Here is a 25779-nt window from a genome sequence, read left to right as displayed (position 1 = left end):
ATTGGTACCTAAGATCAAGCGTAGTATCCTTTGGGACACACAACAATCAGAAGGCGAAGAGGGTTTTGCGCTGAAGCGGGGTGGATCCTAATGCTGATTGGCTCCCAATCCAACACCCTTTTCCATCGACGATGACAGCAGTGAATAGTATAGCTGCAGACAACAGCGTATTGGCCCGAGGCCCGGGCATCAAGAACACTGTCCGGTTGACAGTGCGGCGCAAGAACGAGGGCAACGGCTTCACCAGGGAGACCTTCATCCGGAAGGTCTTGATGGACTGCTGTGGATTTACAGCTGATGACATCTACTGCGTCCAGGACTTTGCTTGGTTCTTCTACGTCACCTTCCGGCAACCCGCAGGGTGGCAGAAGCTGCTCCAGCAATTCCAGGAGAAGGGGAGAGAGGCGCCGCTGTCGCTGCTACAAGCACAGCCTCACTTTGCTGCCGTCCAGCAGGAATGTACTGTCACCGTGCAGATGTTCAACCTGTACGTGCTGGTGGTTGACGTCCTTACTGTTTGCATCTGGGTGCCTGTTTTATGCTCATACACCCATAAAAGAATCCAATTCAGAATGTTTAAAATAATGTTTCAATGTCACAAAAGAAGTTTTAACAAATGGGAATGGTCAGGCATAACATTCCAAATATTCCCCAGCAGGTCGTGGCAATGCTGCACCTAAACAAAAGGACAACTATAAAGTAAGATATCACTCATTAAAGGTAGTTAAACAGAGGAAGGAAAATGAAGAAATGTATTGAAAGGATTTCTTTTTAAACTAGTTACCATTTGGTCCCTTTAAAATGCTGGATATCTTTTCAGCATCACCTGTACTTTGTTAACGATTGAATGATGACTCATTCAGTATAGAATTTAACCAGAACATTTCTTCATTGTTACCTGGGTATGTGCTAAATATAAAAATAAGACTGAAACCTTCTGAACCATCTTGTCAGGAATGGGAGCAGGATTGGACCCAAATGCAGGACACGGACACTGAAGTACTAGGGGCAGGACAGGTTGGGGATGCCATGGCATGCAAGGGGTAAGGCAGGTGGGGCTGGAGGGTCCCAGAGCTCCGCTGAGGCAGGCTGGAGGGTTCCTCATGGCGGGCCACATGGATCCTGGGCAGGGCTGCCTCCCAGGCAGAAACACAGAGGCCTGTGCCAGTCGCAGACACCTGGGCTGGTGTGGAAACCTTAGGGAGCAATAGGTGGAAGGGGCAGAAACCCCGCCAGGCAGTGGCAGTCCAGCCAGATCTGCCCAACGGAGGCAATGGGTAGTAAGGGGCAGAACCCCCAATGGGCAGCAACAGTCCAGCCGGACCTGCCTGATGGAGGTAACAGATAGGAAGGGGCAGAACCCCCGCCAGGCAGCGGCAGTTCAGCCAGAGCTGCCCGACAGAGGCAAGGGATCAGAAGGAAGCTGGGTCCAGGGTGAGCAGCAGGACTACCATGATACACAGGTAAATTAGGAAAGGCAACCGACAGCATGACAGCGCGAGCAAGATGAATAAGGCAGAACAGCAGGACCAGCGCACAGGAGAGAAGCAGGGGAACAAGACCAACTGGATGGAGCATATACAGAACAGGCCAGCAACCAGAGCAGAACCGGATTCCGAGCAGGGCGACAACCAGAGCAGAACTGGATTCCGAGCAGGGCAGCAACCAGTGCAGAACAGGATATAGACAGGATTCAGAGCTGGCGGCCCAGGTACAGAGCAGGTTAAACCAGCTTCAGAGCAGGACAACCCCACAACTGGGCTCAGTCCCCGAGCCCCTTATAAACACCTGCCCCCTAATAGGCAACAGGTGTACCTCCTTAAGCCAAGATGATCCAATGGCTCCATGTGACAGGAGGGCTGGCAGCAAGGCCCAGAGTCCGGAGTCCGTGGACCGGAGCAAGACCCGGAAGGCAGTCTCTGGACCGGACCCCAACACATCTCTACATCAGACCACACTTCCTTTGCTGACGTTTGCTGTCAGTGTTCTACAAATTTAATCCCATCATTACACCATGTTAAGTAATATATCTTGGATGGATACAGCCACTCAGAGGATATATTTTTTCCATACCATTCTCTGTAAATTTTAGAGACTGTTGTGTGTGAAAATCCTAGGAGATTGGCAGTTTCAGAGATACTCAAATCACCCCATCTGACACCAACAATCATTGAACAGTGAAGTCACTTAAGTCAAATTTCTTCACAATTCTGATGTTTGGTCTGAATAACAACAACCTCTTGACCACAACTACATATTTTTATGCATTAAGTTGCTGCATTGTGATTGGATAATTAATTACTTGCATCAACGAGCACGTGTACAGGTGTACCTAATAAAGTGGCCACTGAGTGTACACGCCATTACTCATTTCTGTCAGCTATAATTTCCAACACTGACCTTTCTTAATGAAACCATCCCAACGCAAACTTACCCTTTCACCATACCAAACCCCCGACCTGCAATTTGACCCACCCAAAATCCTTTGATGAAGCACATGAAGGACAGGTCTTTGATTGGATAAGGCTGTTTCCACAGTAACCACTGCAAAAGGTTTCTGGTCTGCCAAGCCTGCTACTGAACAATTCATGAAAAAAAACCTTCGTTGGTCACCTTGCAAAGGCTTCTTAGTTAATCACTGACCAAATTCGGAATATTTCTCACACGGGAAGCTAATTCAAAAGAGCAAAAGCATCACAAGGTCGTCAAAGCTGTTTAAACATTATCTAAGATCAGATTTTGCAACTCTTTATGCCTGGGAAGGTTCTACCTAAACGCCTCAATTTGCCCTTTTCTCTTGCTGTGAGCAAATCAATACTCACATTCTTCTACGGATATGCAGTAGATAGCATCCTAACATGCTGCTTCACTGCACTAGATGGAAGTTACACTGTGGTGGTCAAGAAGGCTTTACAATGGTAGTCAAAGATGCCAAAAGCATTGCCAGCACCAGCCTACTCCCCATCAAGACAATAAACAGTATACAGAAAGATGCCGGAGAAAGGTCATTAACATCATGAAGGATCCCACCCACCCTGCTCATGAACTGTTTCCCCCACTCCCATAAGGGAGCAGGCTACGTGGCATTCATGCAAGGACCATCAGACTCAAAGTAGCTACTTCCCCAAGCAGTAAGGCTGATCAACACCTCCACCCACTAACACCCCCCACCACTAGTACTACTTTATCATTTCCTGTCAGTCACGTTATGTACAGATAAGGTGACCTACACCTTATACAGCTTACATGAAGTAGAAGCAATACAAGAAAAATTGGGAGAAGTGCACATCATAAACACAAGAGATTTCTGCAGATGCTGGAAATCATGAGCAACACATCCAAAATGCTGCAGGAACTCAGTATGCTGGTCAGCATCAATGAAGGAAAGAAACAGTTAACACTGTATCGGCCTGAAGTGTCAACTGTTCATTCATCTCCATCATTGCTGCTCGACTGGCTGAGTTCCAAAGTACATCATACTGGATTTTAAATGTTCATCGCCCTCCTGAATCCCCGACTTGACTTCGGCTAACCCCATTTCTTTCAGTGAAACACTTGAACGACAATGCTCCGACTAGATAAAACTGTGAATGTAACCATCATTATGTAAAGTTCCTGTGCTATCAAGCACGTTTGATCAGCTCCAACAATGTTGTGATGTTCTTGCCGTTTTACAGTATGTTTTTTGTATGAGAGGCATGCAAGTGTAAAATTTAGTCATAAACACAAGAGATTCTACAGATACGAGGAAATCTGCAGATGCTGGAAAGTCAGAGTAATTGAGAGTTGCTAAGGATGCCCGCAGAGAAAGTATCTCAGGGTTGTATGTAGTGACATGTATATACTATGATAAGAAATTTTACTTCAAACTTTTGAACTTTTATACGCACAAATGCTGGAGGAACTCTGCAGGTCAGGCAGCATCTATGGAGAGAAATAGAGAGCCTATATTTTGGGCTGAGACTTTTCATCAGGACTGGAAATGAAGGCAGAAGAAGATAGAATTACTAAATATTAACAGAAGCAAGCAAAATTTGCTCAGTGCCATTGTAAACTTTTGGAAATCACTCCTTAATACCCAGCAGCTCCAGGACAAGCTAAAGAGTTGGCAGTCATACACAACATTTTTCCAGTCCACACTGTCACATTTGCAGTGTGCTTGCCGCAGGGCATTTTCTTTCAGTAATTGTTCTTTTTTTGTGTGTGTATTCAGGTCCCAGTCTTCCAATTCGAGCAAAGGAACACCCATGACCACATGACCTGTTTTCTCATTTCCTCGCCCAATATTAAAGTTTACAATGGATGTGAGACACAAGGAATGTTTTGGCTGTCCCATTTGTCAGCTTTATAGGTTCATCAACTCCCTCCAGACGTCTATATGAAGAGGTTTGGCTGTCATAATGTTTATATTACCCACATGTTTTTAGTATTACAATAAATCTATATCTCATTAAGTGACCGCTGGCTAATGCAACAGATTGAACTTTCGGCAGAAATTTGAAACATTGGTAAATAACTAACAGTACTATTTATTAAAAAGACAAATGTTGATTCTAGAAACACCATGCTATTCCTGTTAGTCTAACACTATCATAATGCTTGCTGATAAATTATAAACTCAGTGCCACTGCTGGATTAGTTATACAATTTTATGCAGAGAGTGGTGAGTGCATGGAACGGGCTGCTGGCGACGGTGGTGGAGGTGGATACAATAGGATATTTTAAGAGACTCCTGGACAGGTACATGGAGCTCAGAAAAATAGAGGGCTATGGGTAACCCTCGGTAATTTCTAAGGTGAGGACATGTTCAGCACAGCTTTGAGGGCCGAAGGGCCTGTATTGTGCTGTAGGCTTTCAATGTTTCTATGTTTCTAGTAACATTACCCCTTCCTGCTATTCAATTACTAATATGCTACTAAGAATGGATTAGACATACACAATCCCTATCATGTACCCTAGCCACTGGATTACGGCACCATGGTAGCATAGCATTTAGTGTGATGTTATTACAGCTTGGGACGTTCCGGATCTCAGAGTTCAAATCCAACACTGTTCTGCCCCTACATCCTTCCCGTGGAATATGCAGGTTTTCCTTGGGTCCTCCCGGTTCCTTCCATAGTCCAAAGACGTACCAGGTAGGTTAATCAGTCATTGTAAATTGTTTTGTGAATAGGTTAGGGTTTATCGACGTTGTGGGGCTGCTGGGGCGACATGGTTCAAAAGGCTGGAAGGGCCCACTCCATGCTGTATGGTTAAACAAATAAATTACTAACTCAGTAACTGTAGCGTTGTTGAGTTTCTCCGATTGGGAGTATTAGTTCGGGAACGCCACAATAACCCCTGCTGACAGAAAAAGATTTAGGATTAGCTTTATTTGTCACGTGTGTAAAATATTTTGAAACCTACAGTGAAATGCAAGTGTTTATTTCAAGGACCAACACAGTCCAAGGATTATCCTGGTTCAACCTTCAAGTGTCGCCAAGGCAGCAACATAGGATGCCCACAACATACTGATTGTAACCTGTACATCTTTGGACTGTGGGAGGAAACTGGAGCACGTGGAGGATACCTACACAGTCACCGAGAGAAAATAAAAACTTCTTTCAGATTAGCAGCGGGAATTAAATCCCCATCAGTGCTGTAAAATATTATGCTAATCAGTTACTCTTGCTCTTACCAGCAGCTATCAGGCGCTTTGTCAGTTTGATAGCACGACGCAGGTCCCCCATCTGGTATACAGAGTAGCTGAGATAGTCCAGCACTTCAGCCTTGCTGACTCCACCAGTCTCTCCTTCCTCCAGCTGTCTGAGGGTTTGCTCCATCCACAGAAGGGTGTGGTAGTAGTCGCCGTCATTATAAGCGACCTTTCCCAACTCAAAGCAGTCATCGACTGAGAGGGAGACCAGGTCTTGTGTGCCTACAAAAGAACGTTGACAAATGGCGAGATCAAGGCTAATAACAGTAGCAAACTTATACTAATAAAACACTTCTAATCTGATAAAACATAAACAAGAAATGGCTAGTAAAGTTTTTTTATCCTATCGTGAGTGATCAGACCCTGTAGACTTCAGATTCAGGAAGTTACAAATAGTCTATGAAATAAACTTGGTGAATGGTCTTGAATTCAACATGAAAACTCAAGAATCAGAAATAAAACAAGTTTTATTGTCACTGACATAATTCATAAAACATTGCAGTACAATGCAGGCATAACAAATTACAACAAGGTACAATTAAAAAATGTAATGCAAAAGAGGATTAGGCAGAGTAGAGCTCACGAGTTCATGGACAGTTCAGAAATCTAATGGCACAGAGGAAGAAATTATTCCTAAAATATCGAGAGAGGGTCTTTAGGCTCCTGTACCTCATCCCTGATGGTAGTAATGAAAGTGTCCCAAATGATGGAAGTCCGTAATAATGGATGCTACCTTCTTGAGGCAACACCTCTTGAGTATGTCCTCGATGGTGGCTTATGATTGAGGCTTATGCACATAGACTACAACCCCCTAATGATTCTCTGCATTGGCACCCCCAGACCAGACCATGACGCAACCAGTCAAAATCTGCAGAAATCTGTATAGTTTTGGTGACATCCTCGATCTCCTATAGCTGCTGACCAATGTTCCCTCTAATTTGTAATGAACAGTGTGCAAATATCTTGAGCTGTGCGACTTTTTTGTCCAGTGACAACAACATGTACATAGATATATTCATTTTAGCAGCCAGCAAAGCTCTGTCGATAAGAACTTTGATCTCCTCTGGGTTTGATCGGTTTTGCTCTTGTTCTTTTGCACTGTCACCGAACATATGTAGCAGGCCTGTAGCAGGTAATGAAGGCTTTTCTCGCCAGAGCATTTGTACACTGTCCATATCTGATTGCTTGCTGAATGATGCTTTAAAAAGTCAAGCTTTTTCTACTGTTTCATTAAGTCATTCTGCTTTAAAAGAACTAGCATTTCTTTTGCACTTCATTCACTTTGATTCTGCGGGATTTGACACAGTGAATAAATGATTTATTCAATGAAAGTAGTACAAGTAAGCCCGTTCGAAAATCTGCAGACAAATCATTGCAAACTCCATGTTGTCAATGCCGTCTGCATCAGAAACCGGAAAAGGAAACGTGCTTGTGTATGATCATGAAATATACTTAACATGGCAATGAGGTAGAGGGCAACAACCTCTTGTGCGCAATTTAAGCTCCTTGCGCACACCTTAGAGAGAACATTGCTGCTGATTGTATCAAAACATTTGGCCCAGGACAGATCCTATGCAATGTTGATGCCCAGGAACCTGAAAGCTGCTCATCCTTTCCACTACTGACCCTTCAAAGAAAACCGATATATGTTTCCCCTGACTTTGCCTTCCTGAAGTCCATGATCAATTCCTTGGTCTTGCCAACTTTGAGTGCAAGGCTGTTACATCAACACCACTTGACTAGCCTATCTATTTCCCTCCTTTACACCTCCTCACCACCATCTGAGACTCTGCCAACAATAGTAGTGTCATCAGTCAATTTATGGATGGCATTTGAGCTCTGCTTAGCCACACAGTTAAGAGTGTACAAGAGAACAGAGCAGCAGGCTAAGCATTCCTGAGGTGTGCTGAGCTGATTCTCAGATTTATTGTCACTGTCATAATTCATGAAACTTGTTGTTTTCTGACAAAATAGCATTCAAATCTGTAGAACCATAGAACAGTACAGCACAGAAGCAGGCCTTTTGGCCCTTCTTGGCTGTGCCGAACCATTTTTCTGCCTAGTCCAACTGACCTGCACCTGGACCATATCCCTTCATACACCTCTCATCCATGTACATGTCCAAGTTGTTTTTTAATGTTAAAAATGAGCCCGCATTTACCACTTCATCTGGCAGCTCATTCCACACTCTCACCACTCTCTGTGTGAAGAATCCCCCCCCCATGTTCCCTTTAAACTTTTCCCCCTTCACCCTTAACCCATGTCCTCTGGATTTTTTCTCCCCTGACCTCAGTGGAAAAAGCCTGCTTGCAATCACTCTATCTATACCCAACATAATTTTATACACCTCTATCAAATCTCCCCTCAATCTTCTAAACTCCAGGGAATAACGTCCTAATCTATTCAACCTTTCTCTGTAACTCAGTTTCTCAAGTCCCGGCAACATCCTTGTAAACCTTCTCTGAACTCTTCCAACCTTATTAATATCCCTGTAATTCAAGTAAACCAGATGAAGGTTACGAGCAATAAGCTGTATCCACAGCATAAACCCTATTATAGTATCGCAGATCGTAGCAACGAGGAACATGATGTTCTAGGTACCTGGCAGCCTGCCCTTGGAAATACTATCTGAATCCAGCCTGTAGGTGTCCTGGAGACGCATGAGGGCTTTTGCTGCTCCACTCTCGTCTTCATCCGTGGGAAAGTACTGTCGCTGAATTGACAGATTAGCAATGAAGTCTGCAAAAAGAAATAGATGAGTGAGAGATTTCAGATATGAATAAGCAGGTTAAGTATGTGCTGGCGACAGCACGCAGGTGACGCCATGCTTCTGGTACCAATATAGCACGCCAACACCATATGCCTCTGAATGGCAGAGCCCCTTTTCAAAATTCGTAATTTTATTTTTATTTTTATTTAGAGATGCAGCATGGTAACAGGCTGTTTTGGCCCAATGACCCCAGCCCACTCAATTAAAACCACGGGACCCATTAACCTACTTACCTGTACGGCTTTCGAATATGGGAGGAAACCAACCCAGTCCCAGGGAGAACATACAAATTCCTTACAGACATCCACGGAAATTGAACCGACTGTTGTCAGTATAAAAAAGTTATACTATCCGCTACACGGCTGTGCCATCCATTTTACAGTTTCATAGAATAATGAACAGAGAACTACAACATTAAACCAGGCTTGTTAGCTCTTGCTTTTTATTAGGAGACCCTGACGGTAGATGTGGAAGATTAGTCCATAATGCTGGGTAAACAAATTAAAAACATGAATAAGGCTTCACAGAAGCCAAAGCTCCTCACAATTGGTTTAAGAATATTATTTATGTTATTTAGAGATACAGTGCAGACCAGGCTCTTCTGGTCCAACGAGCTGTAACATCCATCAACACACATATTTATTACTAGTCTAATAACAGGACCATTTACAATGACCAATTAACCTACTAACTGGTAAGTCTTTGGATTACAGGAGCAATCCGAGTACCCGGAGGAAACCCATGCAGTCACGGGGAGAATGTTGAAACTCCTTACAGACAGAGCTGGAATTGAACTCCCAACCTCTGAACTCCTGAGCGCTATGAGCTGTAATAGTGACGTGCTAAACACTCTGCTACTGTGGCACCTCAGATAAAATGTTATGAAGTTTTATGAATTGATGGCCTGAAGACTGTCTGGACCTCAATGCCATGTGTTCTGTCTTCAGACTTTAGTGCAAGCCTTCATGGAACAGGAAGAATCACTTTGTATGTACCCATAAAGAGATAATTTTACACAATTATCTTCTACACTGAGAGACGGCCTACAACTTTCATTCCTGATCCCATTGTTCTTAAACAACTTTGAGGGAATCTTCAGTTAATATGTATAATCCTGTCATTACAACACAGAAGTATATATTAAGCAGACAGTAATATTTATGAAAGAAATGCACAATAAATAATAATACATCCCTCAAAACATCTACACACTAAGGAGGGCCTACCACACCTATCAGACTACCAATTAAATGCAACTATGTCTCTCCCTTTTCAGTGTTAAAGAGTTCAAAATACTTCCTTTCAGATAAGCTTTGTACAACAGGGCTTTTCATCTTTCTAAATTACTGTTATTATATCTCTCTTTGTCTTCCATCCATTCTAAATTGATATCTTCTTAGTATTCTCTCAGTTAGAATCTAATTGAATTCCTGAATATCAATTGCCCATCCAGCTGTTCTCCACTCAGAATACTGGGATTCTTCCTAAACAAACGTTGCCATATTATTGCAAGTTCTTGATTTTAAGGAGCATTTGGGTCCCAATGATAGTGTAATTTGATAATATGCAAAACATATATGTTTGAGAAGTGAAGGAACATTATGAACAGAATATATACCAACCCTGATCCAAAATGGAGATCCATTTGAAGAAAAGATGGGCCTAGAGAAGGAAGCCTAAATCAGAGTACAGCAGGAGATTTGAATTCCAGCGCATCAACTAATCTATTTTAATCATGTTCCAATCCAGATTCCAAGGGAATAGTGAGGAGGTCAATGCCAAACACCTAATGATACGTTTCCAACACACGGGAAGTGGAAGGGAAAGAGTTCTGATGGGAATGGCTGGAAGTGCAGATTTAGAGGTTGGGAAGGGAAGAGTTCCAAGGCTATCTTTTGTATCCCAAAGGTATTCTACTGCTTCTGGGTCACAAAGATCCCTCCATGAAATATTTTCTATCATGTTTACCTGGCAATGATCCACCAGGTTTCAAAAGTGACTCCGTCATGAGACATGAGAGTAAAAATTGCATTAGACTCTTGTCTTAATGCTGAAGGGTAGTAGATACAAAGTATCCACTGCCTCATTAGCAGAAGTCAAAGCCAGCTAACGTTTTCCATTACTTACCATCAGAAGTGTGCTGTAGAACTAAGCTTTCCAGTCTCAGCCACTCTGTGTTCAATCTCTTCATCAGCTTGTATGCATTTACTGGATGGCCCAGATATCCTTCTGGGTCAGAGGTCGAAGTGTCTGTCAGTTCATCCAACTTTTCAGCCCAGCTGCAGATGTAGTGGGAAGTACAATTATTAAGAATGGGAAATAGTAAAATCAGTATTGTTGCATCCTATAAATAATCACATTTATTTATACATTTACTATACATTTTATATATTTTAAACATTTCAGTAACATGTTTTCATATTTTTACATACAAGATACAGCAGGGCAGGGCTTCCTGTATCTCTGTGTTTTGGAAGAGCTATTCCTCTCAATTGCTGTGGAAAGAATTGGGGGCAGCTCTGTGGCATGGCCAGTGGATGGCTGCTTCACAGCTGCAATAATCTGGATTTATCCCTGACTTTCAGTGTGGTCCGCATGGAGTTTGCACTGCGACCCCCCCCCCCCCCCACACCAGGTCTCATTCCAGCTCCTAAACACAGTAGGCTGGTGGTTCAATTGGTCACAGTAAGTTGCCTCTAGCATGTAGACAGGTGATAAATCTAGAGGATAGGGAGGAGGTTGATGGGGATAACTACAGGGCAAATTAATGGGGTGAATGAGGTTGCTCAATGGATCAATAATGAAAGCGATATATTTCATGAATAGCAAGAAATGTTGGTTTTATTTATAAAGGATAACAAACGGGTTAGTGTGTGCTTGGCAGAGTGAAAGAGAAAAAGAGGGAACGAAAGCTCTCCTCTCAGGACATTATGCCAACAGCTGAAACAGAGGAGAGCAAATCAGCTTTATTAAAGATTAAAGACCAGCTTTATTCATCACCTGTACATTGAAACATGCAGTGAAATGCATTATTTTGCATCAATGACCACCACAGTCCAAAGATAAAGCTGGGGCAGCCCACAAGTGTTGATATGCTCTGGCACCCACACGGCATGTCCACAACTCATTAGCCTTCAACCGTATAATTTTGGAATGTGTGTTGTAATCAGATCACCCGGAGGAAACCCACACAGTCATGTGGAGACCGTGTAAACTCCTTACAAGACAGTGACGAGAATCATCATTGCGAGAGATGTAACGCAGTTGTGCTATCTGCTACGCTACCGTGCTGCCCATTGCTTGGTGCAGGGGGAAGCTTCGTATATAACACTTAGACAATGTGTTTTTCTCATTTGTAGAACATAAGTTACAGATTCAACAGAGTGACCCCTGTGTGACACTATACTCCAGAGGCCTGCTGTGATTTTGGCCTCTATCTTTCACTCCACTGGACGTGCATAATTGCAATCGGTCCGAAAAAGAGACAACTCAAGTAAGTTATATGACAGTAAGTAACTGCATTATCATTACATCTACTGAAATAGAGATGATAGACATTATCAAAGTGTACCTTTTAATTGTTGATAACTTGGCCTCTTCTGCAGTGATGTATTCTTTCAGAGATTTGACCAGGTCTTTTTCCAAGTAAATCAAATCCGTCATTTGACCTTAAGAGAAAAGGTATTTAATTTTGTAGAAAATACAGGCAGTTCATGGACATTTGCTGCACAATTTATATACTCTTGCCTGTGGACCATCAACAAAAACCTTAAATGGTGGGTGTCAAGGTTTGTTGCAACTGAAAGGTTGAACCTCTGGATTAGAAACATTTTTGATTCCTTTTGTCTGCACAACTCGAAACTGATTTTGAAGAATGCGTTGCTTCATGTAGAACAGTCAGGAAACTGTAAACTGATCACAACAAAGTCTTTTTCATCAGTGGTGACCACATAATTAATATTGCATCCTGTGCCAAACAATTTAGGTATTTTGAAATACAGCAGAATATCGGTACCTCAGTTGACTGTGCATTGATGATGGTCTCTTGATTGGAGCTGAAACATCTGCAAACATTTTGCCAAGCATGATGATCAATAAAATTTCCACTTTAGGTACTGCTTGCCTTAAAAAGGTTAGTAAAGGTCAGATAACCCCGAGGTGAAAGTGTAAATTCGCTAGCAGAATCAGGATCAATATCACTGACATAGGTCAATCAGGATCATTGTCAATGACATATGTCAATCAGGATCAATATCACTGACATATGTCAATCAGGATAACTGTCAAAGACATATGTCAATCAGGATCAATATCACTGACATAGGTCAAACAGGATCATTATCAATGACATATGTCAATCAGGATCAATATCACTGATATATGTCAATCAGGATAACTGTCAAAGACATATGTCAGTCAGGATCAATATCACTGATGTATGTACCGTGCAATACACAAAAATACTATAAATTACAATAATCAGAATCAGGTTCCACCAGCACGTCATGAAATTTGTTAACTTAGTGGCAGCAGTACAATACAATACATGATAATATAGAAAAATAAATAAATAATGTACACAAAATATATAAATGTATATTAAATAGTTAATTTAAAATAGTGAAAAAACTGAAATAATAAAAAAAGTGAGGTGAGGAAATATACTAAAAAAATTAAGTTAGATAATTAGTGCAAAAAGAAAGCAAAAACAGTGAGGTAGTGTTCATGGTTTGATTCTTTGTCTGTTCAGAAATCTGATGCTGAAGGGGAAGAAGCAGTTCTAAAAACACTGAGAGTGTGCCTTCAGACTCGTGTACCTCCTCACTGATGGTGATAAGAAGAGTGAATGTTCTGGGTGATGGGGTCAGGGGTATAATGAGAAATGCTGCCCTTTTGAGGCATTGTCTTTTGAAGTTGTCCTTGATGCTGGGGAGGGTAGTGCCCATGATAGAGCTGGCTGACTTTACAAACCTCTGCAGTTTTCTCCGATCCTGTGCAAAGGTCGCTCCATGCTAAATGGTGACGCAACCAGTTAGAATACTCTCAACAGTGTCTCTGTAGAAATATTTGAGCAAGTCCATCATGTTGCTTAAGGGAGTGAAACCAAACCTCTCGGGCTCAGTTTCCACCTGGGGTGCAATTTAGACTGGTTTCCACTGAAACTCACTTGCACCCCACCCTTCACACAATCAGTCATAAACCAGGATTACTGGGGAGTACAATGTGCTTTCTCTTTATAAACCACCTGTGTGCAGTCTGGAGGGGTGACCCCATGTTTCCTGCTGCCAACTTCTTTCACTTTTCCATCCTAACCTGTCTTATGTCCATGGCCTCCTGCACTATCATAAGGAAACCCCACCAGAGTTTGAAGACCAGCACCTCATCTTCTGACTGTGAGCAATGCAGCTTTCTGACCCACTATTAAATCGTACAATTCCTGGTAACTCTACCCGTTTTAAAATCAGAATTGGCCGGTAATACATTTATCTGTAATACTTGTTCAGTTTTTTTCTCTCCATTAATACAGCCTGATCTGCTGGACAATTCCTTCAGCTCTGCATTTCACAAATTTTACATTCCCTTGGTATTCTCTTCCCTGTTCCTTCCTTATTTTGGCACATCTTCCTTCCCTTATTTATCTATAGCACATACCTACCTACAGTGATTCTGGCCACAGCTAATAACAGCTACCCCCCACCACGGTTCCATTCTTTACACTGTGCAACTTAAAACTAACTTGGTTTCCCGCTTCTACAATTCTGGCAAAATGTCTTTGACACAAAGCATTTACTTGACTTCTTTTTCCACAGATGCCGTCTGACATTCCAAGTGGTTCGAACTTTTCAATGATTTTATTTTTCACAAATATACAATCCTGGCACCTGGATTTACTCAACTGACAATAGGTTTAAATAGAAAATGAGCAACTCATACACAATGATGGAGAAGGTCAATCAGTCAAGCAGCATCTATGGCAGAAACAAACAAATGACTTTTGAAGCTGGGACACTTCATCAGGGCTGAAATTGACATAAAAAGTGTAGAGAAACCTTTCTCCATTACAATAAAAAGCAAACATAACTTTTACAGAAAAGCTGAGTGACACTAATATCTACAGTACTGTTGAAGTTTCAGGCACATGTATATAGCTAGTGTGCTTAAAATGCTTGCACAGTACTGTATTTATCAAATGTTTACGAATATTAACAAAATCTTAAGACTCAAAGGATACAAAAGTTTTTTTTTTACAGATATATAAAGTATAAAAGAGAGGCAAGAGTAGATATTGGACCGCTGGAGAGGTAGTAACAGGAGACAAGGAAATGTCAAATGAACTAAATAAGTATTTTGCATGTCTTCACTGCAGAAGGCACGAAGTATACTGGAAGTCTGAGAGTGTCAAGTGTCAAGGGGCAGAAGTGAGTGAAATTGTCCTTACTAGGGAAAAGGTGCTTAGAAACTGAAAGGTCTAAAAGTAGATAAGCCACGTGGACCAGATGGTCTATACATCAGGGTTCTGAAGGAGGTGGCAGGAGAGATTGTGAAGAGATTAGTAATGAGTCAGTGGTATTACAGGAAAGAAGCCAGCATGGAAAGAGCATGCTGATAGTGTGTTGCGTTCCGCTGAAGGGTTTCAGTCCAAAACATCGACTGTACTCTTTTCCTTCAATGCTGCCTGGCTTGCTGAGTTCTTCCAGCATTTTTAAGTGTGTGTTACTTGGATTTCCAGCAACTGCAGATTTTCTCTTGCTTGTGATTGGATACAGCATTGGTTGATAGGCAGGAGTGGGAATAAAGGGAGCCTTTTCTGGTTGACTGCCGGTCAATAGTGGTGTTCCATAGGGGTCTGTGCTGGGACCACTTCTTTTTACATTATATATCTATGATTTGAATGAGGGAATCGATAGCTTTGTGGTCACATTTACAGAGGATATAAAAATAGGCGGAGGGGTGGAGGGCCAGATAGAGTTGAGGAAGAAGAGAGCCTACAGAAAGACTTAAACAGATTAGGAATTTGGGCAAAGAAGTGGCAGATGGATTACAGTGTTGGGAAGTGTATGGTTATGCACTTTGGTAGAATAAATAATATAGTAGACTATTATCTAAATGGTGAGATTATTTCAAAGATGTGTTGGCTGCTAGATTAATTGGATACTGTAAATGATCTCTTGTGCAGCTGGGTGCTCGGAGATTCGGGGTGGAGTAGTTGAGCAGGTGAGGGAGATTAAATAGGGGATGGGAACAGAAGGGTCAGCATGGGTTCAATGGATTGAATGGCCTCTTACTATGCTCCACAAGATGCAGCACTTCCTCCCCAAGTTTTAGAAAAATTATTCAGGAGCTGCAGATATAGAATGGGCCATTTCTTCAAGTGATGCTTAACGAGTATTCCCCATCAATCCAATTTCAGTCCCTCTGTGGTCTATATGTCATTTGCTATGAGCACTTCTCTCATCACAAAGCATCCTTCATGTAGGAATGAGTTACACTGTTCAGTTAGCAAGAATCCTCATTCATATGCAGGCCAGGTATCCTACTAGAATGACCGTTCCCAATTTCTTCTAGACAAAAGAAAGGAGATTATAGGCCAGTTAGCTTAAACTCAGTGGTTAGGAAAATGTTGGAGTCTCTTATTAAGGATGAAGTTTTGGGGTTCTTGAAGATGAATGATAAAGTAAGTCAAAATCAGCATGGTTTCCATAAAGGGACAAAGCTGCCTGACAAATCTGTTAGACTTCTTTGAAGAAGTAACAAGCAAGATGGACAAAGACGAGGAAGTGGATGTCATTTACTTGGATTTTCAGAAGGCATCTGATGAAGTGCCACGCATGAGGCTGCTTAACAAGATAAAATCCTATGGCATTACAGGAAAAATACCAGCATGGATGGAGGAATAGCTGAAAGGCAGGAGGCAGTGAGTGGGAATAAGGGGGCTTTTTCTGGCTAGTGGTGTTCGTTAGGGGTCAGTATTGGCTGTGCTACTTTTCACATTGCTTGTCAATAATCTAGATAGTGGAATTGATGGCTTTGTGGCAGAATTTGTGGATGATATGAAGATAAATGGAGGGGTAGGAAGTGCTGAGGGGTAGGTATTGGAAGAATGGGCAAAAAAGTAGCAGATGGATTACAGTGTTGGGAAATATATGATTATGCATTTTGGTAAAAGGAACAATAATGTAGACATTATCTAAATAGGAAAAAATTCAAACATTAGAGGTGCAGAGGGACTTAGGAGTCCTTGTGCAAGACTCCCAGAAGGTTAATTTACAGTTTGCCTGTGGTAAAAAAGGCAAAACCAATATTGGCATTTATTTCCAGGGGAATAGAATATAAAGACAACAGAATAATGCTGGCATTTTATAAGAGACTAGTCAGGCTGCACTTGAAGTATTGCCAACATTATTGGGCCCCGCATTTCAGAAAAGGATGTGCTGTCATTGAAGAAAGCCCAGAGGAGGTTCAGAAGGCTGATTCTGGGAATGAAGGGATTAACATATAAGGAGCATTTAGCAGCTTTGGACCTGTACTCACTAGAATTCAGAAGAATTCTATTTCCTCCCCCCACCTTTTTTGGACTTCTTCCCTCGTCTTTTTAAGTCCTGATGAAGAATCTTGGCCCAAAACATCAACTGTTCATTATCATCTCCTCCATTAATACAGTCTGACCTGCTGAGCTCCTCCAGCACTTTGTGTGTTGTTTTGGATTTGCAGCAACTGCAGAATCTCTTATGTTCCTGGTGTGTGAGATGCCCAGCACCCAGACACCCTACGACAAAGTCAGAACAAAATGCCTCAAATGGGGGAGGGGAGGCACCCTTGATCATTTTGAATCTGTTGGAAATTTGAAATAAATATGCAACACAGTTTTCAAATCTTTTTCCAATTACCAGCAGCTTTGAGACACAATGACCCACCATTTCCTCGGCAACTGGTCTCATTAGAATTTTGGGTAAAAAGAGCTTCAAACCACAGATCTGGATCAGTCAGCATTTAATACATGCCCGATTAAGAATAAAGGACCCAGCTGAAAAATAACACAGTTGTAGGATATGGATTTTAATCAAGATTGGAGATCAGAGAAATTTTGTTCAGAGGCACATTCCCAATATTAAACTTAACCAGTTGGCACCACTCCCACTTTTGAAGCTGAATGAGTTCAAGATTTACATCATAAAATAGAACATTTGGCTTGCCACATCTGAACTGGCCATGATGCTAACTAATGAATCCCAGCTGCCTGCACATGGTCCTCCATTCTCCACATGTTTGTGTGTCTGTCTAAGTGCCTCTTAAACCTTGCTAATATATCAGCTTCTACAAGACTGCATCTTGTAGCACATTCCAGGCACTTTCCACTCCTTGTGTGGAACAAATTACCTCACAGGTCATTACAAACTTGTCCTCTTAAAGCTTCAACATATGCTCTCTTGTAATGACTGTTACATCCTGGGAACTTGACTACCTACCTTATCTATGCCCCTCGTAATTTTATATACTTCTATCAGGTCACCCCTTAGCTGCTGGACACTGCATAACAAACAATTCAAAGGTATCCTTTTGAAAGAACTGGACAAATGAGGAGAATGGGCAAAGAAATGGCAGATGGAATACAGCGTTAGAAAACGTACGGTAGAAGAAATAAAAGCATAGACTATTTTCTAAATGGTTAGAACATTCAGAAATCTGAGGTGCAAAATGGGCCTGGGAGTCCTCGTGGAAGATTCCCTAAAGGTTAATTTGTAGGTAGAATGAATGGTGAGGAAGGAAAATGTGATGTTAGCATTCATTTCGAAAGGACTAGGATGTAAAAGCAAGGATGTAATTTTGAGATTTTTTAAGTCACTGCTGAGGCCTCACTTGGAGTATTGTGAGCAGTTTTGGGTCACATATCTAATAAAGGAGAGTGTTTAAAGGAGTTTCACATGAATGGTGCTGGGATTGAAAAGCTTATCATATGAGGAGCATTTGATAGCTTTAGGCCTGTACTTGCTGGAATTTAGAAGAATGAAGGATGTGTCTCATTGAAACCTATCAAATGGTGAAAGGCCTGCATGGAGAGGATGTTTCCTATGGTGGGGAGTCTAAGGCCAGAGGACACAGCCTCAGAATAGAGGAACATCCATTTAGTAGAGATGAGGAGGAATTTCTTTAGCCAGAGAGTGGTGAATCTGTGACAGTGGAGAATGGGGCTGAGAGGGAAATCGATGATAAAATAGTGGAGTAGACTCGAAGGGCCAAATGTCTAATTCTACTCCTATATTGTATAGTCTTATGGTACTCAAACTTTATAGTTAATATGCTTCAATCTAACCTAATAATCCAGACAAGCACAAAAATCCAGGCCAATGTTCTAGGCATGATCTGGGGTGTCACACGTGGGAGACACTGCCCATAGGGTGGTGGTAAAAGGGGACAATGCAGGACAATGATTTCACCGGTGTCCTGAAAATGCCCCCAACACCTGCAAAGGAAATAAATAAACAAAATATTACAACCTGCCAATTCAATTGCAAAACGCTGTAATGCATGTGAGAAGCCAATTGTGCTTTACATCCAACAAGAGTAAGGATTTCACATAATTTCAAATCTAAGGATTTCACATCATTAGAAAACCTGTTACCCCTGCGGAGAATTCCATCATTCCCAATATTATGCATCTTTTGCAACACTACAATGTAAATTTCTGGGACATGGCAGGAGTCTTTGAAGCAACGTGCAAAATGCTGGAGGAACTCAGCAGGTCAGGCAGCATTTGTGGAGGGAAATGGACGGTCAACATTTTGGGTTGAGACGTTCACTGGAAAGGACTGGAAAGTGCCTGTCCGGGACTGGAGAGAAAGGGGAGATAGCCTTTATAAAAAGGGGGCGGGAAGGGGTGGAGCAAGAGCTGGCAGATTATAGGTGGACAGATGAGTGAGATGATAGGCAGGTGGGAAGAGTGGGAATGATGCAAGAAGCTGAAAGGGGATAGGTGGAAATGAAAGAGGACTAAAATGGAAGGAATCTGATCACAGAGAACAGTGGACCCTCGTGTTGTCCCAGAAGTGAATATTGTTGGGCACTAAGGAGACAACATGGGTATTATTAATCAATAAAAATAATAGTGACCAGCAAGAAAGTGGAGTGTTTTAACAACTCAGCTAATCCATTGAACTCTGTGGAAAATAAAAGCTGCCATCCTCACTCCATCTGGTTTTATGTGACCTCAGGCTCAAAGCACTGCAGCCAATTCTTAACTGTCCTCTGCAATGTCACAGTCAACTACTCCATTCAAGGGAAAACAGGGACTAGTGTTGAAGACAGGTCCAGTCAGCAATGGCCACATCTTGTGAATGAATTAAAAAATCAGAAAGTAATTTCTTTTTACCCCAGCTGGAGATTTTAAAACTTTTAATGGCTATGAGATAATAGCATTGAAAGTTATCTATTTGTTTTTAGTTTCTGTCAGGTAATCATAAATTAAAGGGATTTGGGAAAAAAATATACAACTGTCTAAACAACAATAATTCTGGCAGTTTCAGCTATGGTTAGGTCTCCAAGAGGATTAGTACTCAGAATCTGAAAGCAATTTAGAATAAGCTTGCATGTCCTCACATTTTTTTTTTTGGACTTTTCTTGGCAAACAGCCCCCTGATGAGATTCGGGTCGTCATTTCAGAACTGATGCACTAATTGGGGAAGGAGAGGGTGGGGAGGAGAGAAAAGAAAGAGTTAATCTCCACTTTCTCTGGCACAGTGGGGCAAGATCGATCTATGCATACGGCTAAATCTCACAGCAAAAAGTTGGGTGTTCCAAGATGATCTTCACAATGCTCATACACACAAATTTGCAGAATTTCTTTTGTACATTGGTTATTTGTCAGTTTTCGTGTGTAGTTTTTTCATTAATTCTATCGTATTTCATTCTATTTACTGTGAATGCCTATAAGAAAATGAATCATGAATCTCAGGGTAGTAAATGGTTACACACACACACACACACACACACACACACACACACACACACACACACACACACACACACACACACACACACACACACACACACACAAATAAATTTACTTTGAACTTTGAATGTCCAGTAGAATTAGTGCCCTGTGTACACATCTTCCTGCCATTAAATAAATGAATGATGTCCACTTTTGCACGGTTGCATTCCACATTAGGCATCTTTCTAAGATCATTGTCACGATTTTCAGGAGGCTACTTTAACGAACCATTTTAAATGGATGCTGCCAGGATTCAAGGGTATGTTTTAGAGGAGCAAGTTGGGCAGGCTAGGACTTCAATCCTTGGAATGTAGAAGATTGCAGGATGAGCTCGCAGAGGTGCATGAAATCATGAGGGGCATAGACAGGATGAACACATGCAGTCTTTTTCCCTTGCGAAAGATAATGAAAAACTAGAGGATATTGGTTTAGAGTAAGAGGTAAACGTTTTAAAAAGGAACTGAGGGTAAACTTCATCCTGTAGGGTTAATTTGTTCACGGAATGTGCTGCCAGAGAAAGTGATTCAGGGTGGTACAATCACAATGTGCAAAATGCTTTTGGATAAGTACATAGACAGAGTTTAGAAAAAAATCAGCTATGGAATATTGAAAGGCCCGGACAGAGTGGATGTGGAGACGATGTTTCCTATCATGGGGGAGTCTAGGACCCGAAGACAGAGTCTCAGAATTCAAGGACATTCCTTTAGATCAGCGATGAGGAGAAATTTCTTTAGCCAGAAGGTGGTAGATCTGTGGAATTCATTACCACACATGGCTGTGGAGGCCAAGTCATTGGATATATTTAAACCAGAGGTTGGCAGGTTCTTGATTAGCAAGGGCATCAAAGGTTACGGGGAGAAGACAGGAGAAGGGGATTGAGAGAGATAATAAATCAGTTGTGATGATATGGTGGAGCAGACTCAAATGGCCTAATTCTGCTCCAGTGTTTTGTGGTCTTAGGAACTTAAGATATTGGGCAAATTGGACTAATTTGGTAGGCACCACAGTCAGCAAGGACAAGTTGGGTCGAAGGGCCTGATTCCACACTGTATTACTCTATGACTGTTATCCCTGTGCTTAAGATAGGCAGAGGAAATTCATGTCTGTTTAAAGAGATCAATTTGAAATTAATCAAAATTCCCTAAAACTTGCAGAATTTATGTTCAGTTTTTCCAAGCACCTAAGCAGTAACTCTGCCCCTCAGAGCCCCTGAAAATAAGGCAAAACACCATTTTTTCACAATTGTATCTGAACCAAGAGGGGTGGTCAGGTTCTACATCAGAGCTGTGGGCTGCAGTCAGACTAGGCTCAGTTCTTGTCCAGACCTTCTGGGATCTCCAGTGTGCTGCTGTTAGTCAACAGGAACTGGACACCAGAGGATGCAGTTCAGGAATACCAAGCAGGCATTCCAAGTCTTCTTGAAATGAGTGCAAGCGAGTGCAAAGTCTGTGTTTTACCCATAAGCAATGATTGATCACTAACATAAGTAAGCCAATGATGCACTTTTGTTGAAGGTGGGAGGGTGTAATTAATTCATCTCTGGTTTATCTGGTAGAAGTGTCCAGCTATGCTGCAAGTTTGCAAAATGTTGCTAGAATTCATCAGAAGTACTAGTATTCCGATAAGTCTTACCTATGGATGTGAAGAATTCTGCTTGCGTTTGCGACACATAGCACCAGCTGATCCAGAGAAGACAGAGAGAGAAGTATCTCATGTTTAAAGAGAGTAGAAGATTCCTAGAGAATCAATACAAAACATTATTAGGTAATCACTCTTCAGCATGCCAATTATCACTACATCGATAAAATTAACATTTGTTTGGATTAGGTGATGCATCAAGATTTAAAATTCTGGCAATAAAATGCATCACTTTCCCAAGTCAGAGTCTTTCAAGTTTCATCAAGTAAGCAGTGTCCTGGCCAATATTTAGTGGTTTACCAAAATCCCTAAATCTGACAATTCCCTAGTAGTTTTTGACAGCAATGTACAAAACTGCACCAATCCACTTTCAATACACAGTCAGCCCTCCTTATCCGCGAGTTCCGCATGCGTGAATTCAACCAACCGCGAATCGAGAAAACCCAGAAGTGCTCTTCTAGCACTCATTGTTCGAGCATGTACAGACTTTTCTTTATGTCATTATCCCCTAAACAATGCAGTATAACAACTATTTACATGGCACTTACATTGTATTAGGTAATATAGTAATGTAGAGATGATTTAAACTATATGGGAGGACGTGCATGGGTTATCATGGATCAGGATTGAAAAAAATCATAAGTTCTCTTGCTAAGTAAGTTGGCACAGGTACGTCCAGTATTATTTAGCTTCAGTTAGTCAAACAGTTGTCTACGAAGATAGTATATATTTTACCTTTCTATGCATATAAAACATTTAAGAAACGTGTATTTCAATAATTAAACGACTGTGTTGCTTAGTAATAATTGTAGTTTTCATCGGGGCAGGGCCTTTCTCACTTTATCCTTTAAAATTGTTCTGATCGTTGACCAACTGTAGCCTAACGCTTTTCCAATGACTGATGGCGTTTCACCTCTTTCCGATCGCTTTATTATTTCCATTTTATTTTCAATCGTGATCAGGATTATTTTTGTGAACAGAAACACTGCGGATTCAGAGCTCTGATGGGTCCTAAAGACCACCACTCTGAGACAGGTTAAACAATGTCAGGGGTCCCACTGGGCCATAAGGTCCGCTGCACTGAAACAGGTTAAATAAGGGACTTGAGCATCTGCGTTTTTTGGTATCTACAAAGGGTCCCGGAACCAATCCCTCGTGGATAAGGAGGGTCGACTGTATTAGAACAGTGACTGCACTTGAAAAGTGCACAGAAAATATATTGGGGAGGTTCTGAATCAGAAGTTCACTATACTTTGGCCTCTACTGGGGCAAACTGAAAGATCACTCGGAGATGGTGTTCAAAATGCAGGCAATTTATTCAAAAACTGGAGCACATCAAGAGACCAGTCAAAACTGGTCTACCTGAGCTTGAATTTGGTACAGCTGTTACATTCCCAGTTACCAGGATTACCAGTAAAACCACATATTGAAAACATAATGATGGTGACAGGAAGACTTAATTAAGTAGCAGACTAGGGCCTGATACAAAATAAAGTGATTATCTTCTGTGAATCCAATTTTCTATTCCAAAAATCAGTACACTCTATAACATAATTAGTGAAGTTCCTGAAACTTAGGTGCCTTTGCAGCTGTATTCTCTACTTTGTTTGCAGTTCTGTTACCACATTAGCGCAATCCACATCCCTATTTACCAGTTATAAGCCCTTACTATTCCTTCCCTGACAAAAGTCTCCAAAATCTTTGGCACATTTCCAACCTTGCTGTGGAGTTGGAGCTGAAAATTGGTTTGGAACCGCTTTGGACACACTTCCAGGTGTCCAGATTCTGGGTATCCAGAAGTTTACCCCTAGATGTTCAATCCAAGATAACTTTCTTTGGCTTAGCTTGTTTGTTTTACTCAAATTTCCCTCCAAATTACATCAACAGACATGCTACAGGATTGAAACACACTGAGATTCCAAAAAAAACAAGAGTTAGAAAAACAGCTGCATGTTTCATTTGGCACATCCTTTCTTAAAAAAAAAGGACACAGCACAAACACATTCCATGTAAAGTACTTAGAGAAGACAGGCTAACCTAAAATCATTAAAAGCAGATACAATTTAATATATCCGCTGTTCCGGGAAATCAGCTAGTTGCTTGCTGCATTAGAAACCTGCCAAAGCAAATGTTGCTTCAATGTTCTATCTTGCAATGTTACAGCTTTATCTCTGATCCTTTAGTGTTGGTGGACAGTCTATCCTTGAATGAGACTGCAAAGCAGTATTCCCCAACCTGTAGCTGCATCAGGTTTAAGGCAAAGAGAAAACAGCCTTAAGTTCAACTAAACACTACATTCTGTCTCATGCATATTCTGCGTCATTTTATTTTTCTGAAATTCTATATGGGTTTGTTGTCTTACGTGTGTGAGGACTGGGCATCAAGCCACAGTGTTTCTGGGGGAGTTGGGGGGTGGGTGCATCAGAGTTAGTGGGTTCTACCTGGGTTGGTGTGCAGCGTCTAGTCTGGAGTCATTGCTGCCCCCTCCAGTGTTGGCTCAGCAGGAGACAGGCTCTATCGTGGTTTGATAATGCAAGTTTTGTGAATCTTTTATTCTGTGATTGTGATACAATCTCTGCTTGCTATCTTATATGTGTGACTTTTGGTAGTGGGTTCTGGACATTGACCCCGTAGCAATGCTGTCTCATTTGTCTGTATTCAAATGGTTGAATGATAATTAAACTTGAATTGAATTGAACTTACAAAGCGAGCAGGTGAATGAAATCTAATTTACTATAACCTTTGGAGCAGCACGACAGCACGGAGGTTAGTGTAATGCTATTACTGTGCCAACTGGAGTTCACTTCCATTCGTTCTGTAAGGAGTTTGTATACTCTCCCCATGATCACGTGGGTTTCCTCTGAATGCTCCAATTTTCTCCCATATTTGAAAGACATACAGGTTAGGGTAAGCATGTTGTGGGCATGCCATGTTGGCGCCGGAAGCTTGGCAACGCTGGCAGGCTGCCCCTTAGCATATATTCGGACAGTTATTGACATAAATGATGCATTTCACCATGTGTTTCGATGTACGAGTGACATCTGACAAATAAAGCTAATCATTGAGGGATCAGAAGTGGCAAGAGAGAGGAGCAACTTCAAGTTCCTGAATATCAATATCTCTGAGGATCTAACCTGGATCCAAGATATCAATGCAGCTACAAAGAAGGCATGACAGCAGCTATAGTTCATCAGGAGCTTGAGATTTGATTTGTCACCTACAACACTCACAGTTCTACAGATGTACCGTGGGGAGCATACGAACTGGCTGCATCGCCGTCTGGTATGGGGGTGGGGAATAGAGAATTGTAAACTTAGTCAGCTCTGTCATTGACACTAGCTTCTCTAGTATCCAAAACACCTTCAAGGAGTGATACCTCAAAAAGGCTGCGTCCATCATTAAGGATCCCCATCACACAGGACATGCTCTCTTTTCATTGCTACCATCAGGAAGAAGGTTCAGGAACCCAAAGACACACTCTCAATGATTCAGAAATACCGTCTTCCCCTCTGCCATCCAATTTCTGAATGGACATTGAACCCATGAACACTACCTCAAGACTTTTATTATTTTCTATTTTGCGTTACTTATTTAATTAAATATATATATACAATTACTATAAATACATTATTTTCTTTTCTATTTTTATGTATTGCACTGTACTGCTGCCACAATGTTAACAAATTT

The 25779-nt window shown here is 41.6% G+C and overlaps 1 protein-coding gene across 9 annotated transcripts in view; it reads right to left on the bottom strand.

Annotated features, from left to right (window-relative positions):
* LOC132405567 (prolyl 4-hydroxylase subunit alpha-2-like) overlaps positions 1-25779 on the bottom strand; it is a 148943-nt gene that overhangs the window by 72982 nt on the left and 50182 nt on the right. For 7 of the 9 annotated variants that reach the window (XM_059990477.1, XM_059990481.1, XM_059990476.1 and 4 more), the window contains 5 exons: positions 22087-22190; positions 12037-12133; positions 10593-10744; positions 8297-8434; positions 5678-5917 (listed from right to left, as the gene is read on the bottom strand). In XM_059990477.1, coding sequence (XP_059846460.1) covers positions 5678-5917; positions 8297-8434; positions 10593-10744; positions 12037-12133; positions 22087-22168 — 709 coding nt within the window. In that variant the 5' untranslated portion in view covers positions 22169-22190. Of the gene's footprint in view, positions 1-5677; positions 5918-8296; positions 8435-10592; positions 10745-12036; positions 12134-18777; positions 18928-20060; positions 20134-22086; positions 22191-25779 lie in introns of those variants that run through there. The other 2 variants (XM_059990478.1, XM_059990479.1) reach the window with 2 other exon arrangements.

This window comes from Hypanus sabinus, chromosome 15 (assembly GCF_030144855.1).
Source record: "Hypanus sabinus isolate sHypSab1 chromosome 15, sHypSab1.hap1, whole genome shotgun sequence".
Lineage (NCBI taxonomy): Eukaryota > Metazoa > Chordata > Chondrichthyes > Myliobatiformes > Dasyatidae > Hypanus > Hypanus sabinus.
Note: the sequence above shows the minus strand (reverse complement) of the source record. Positions and strands in the feature narration are given on the sequence as shown.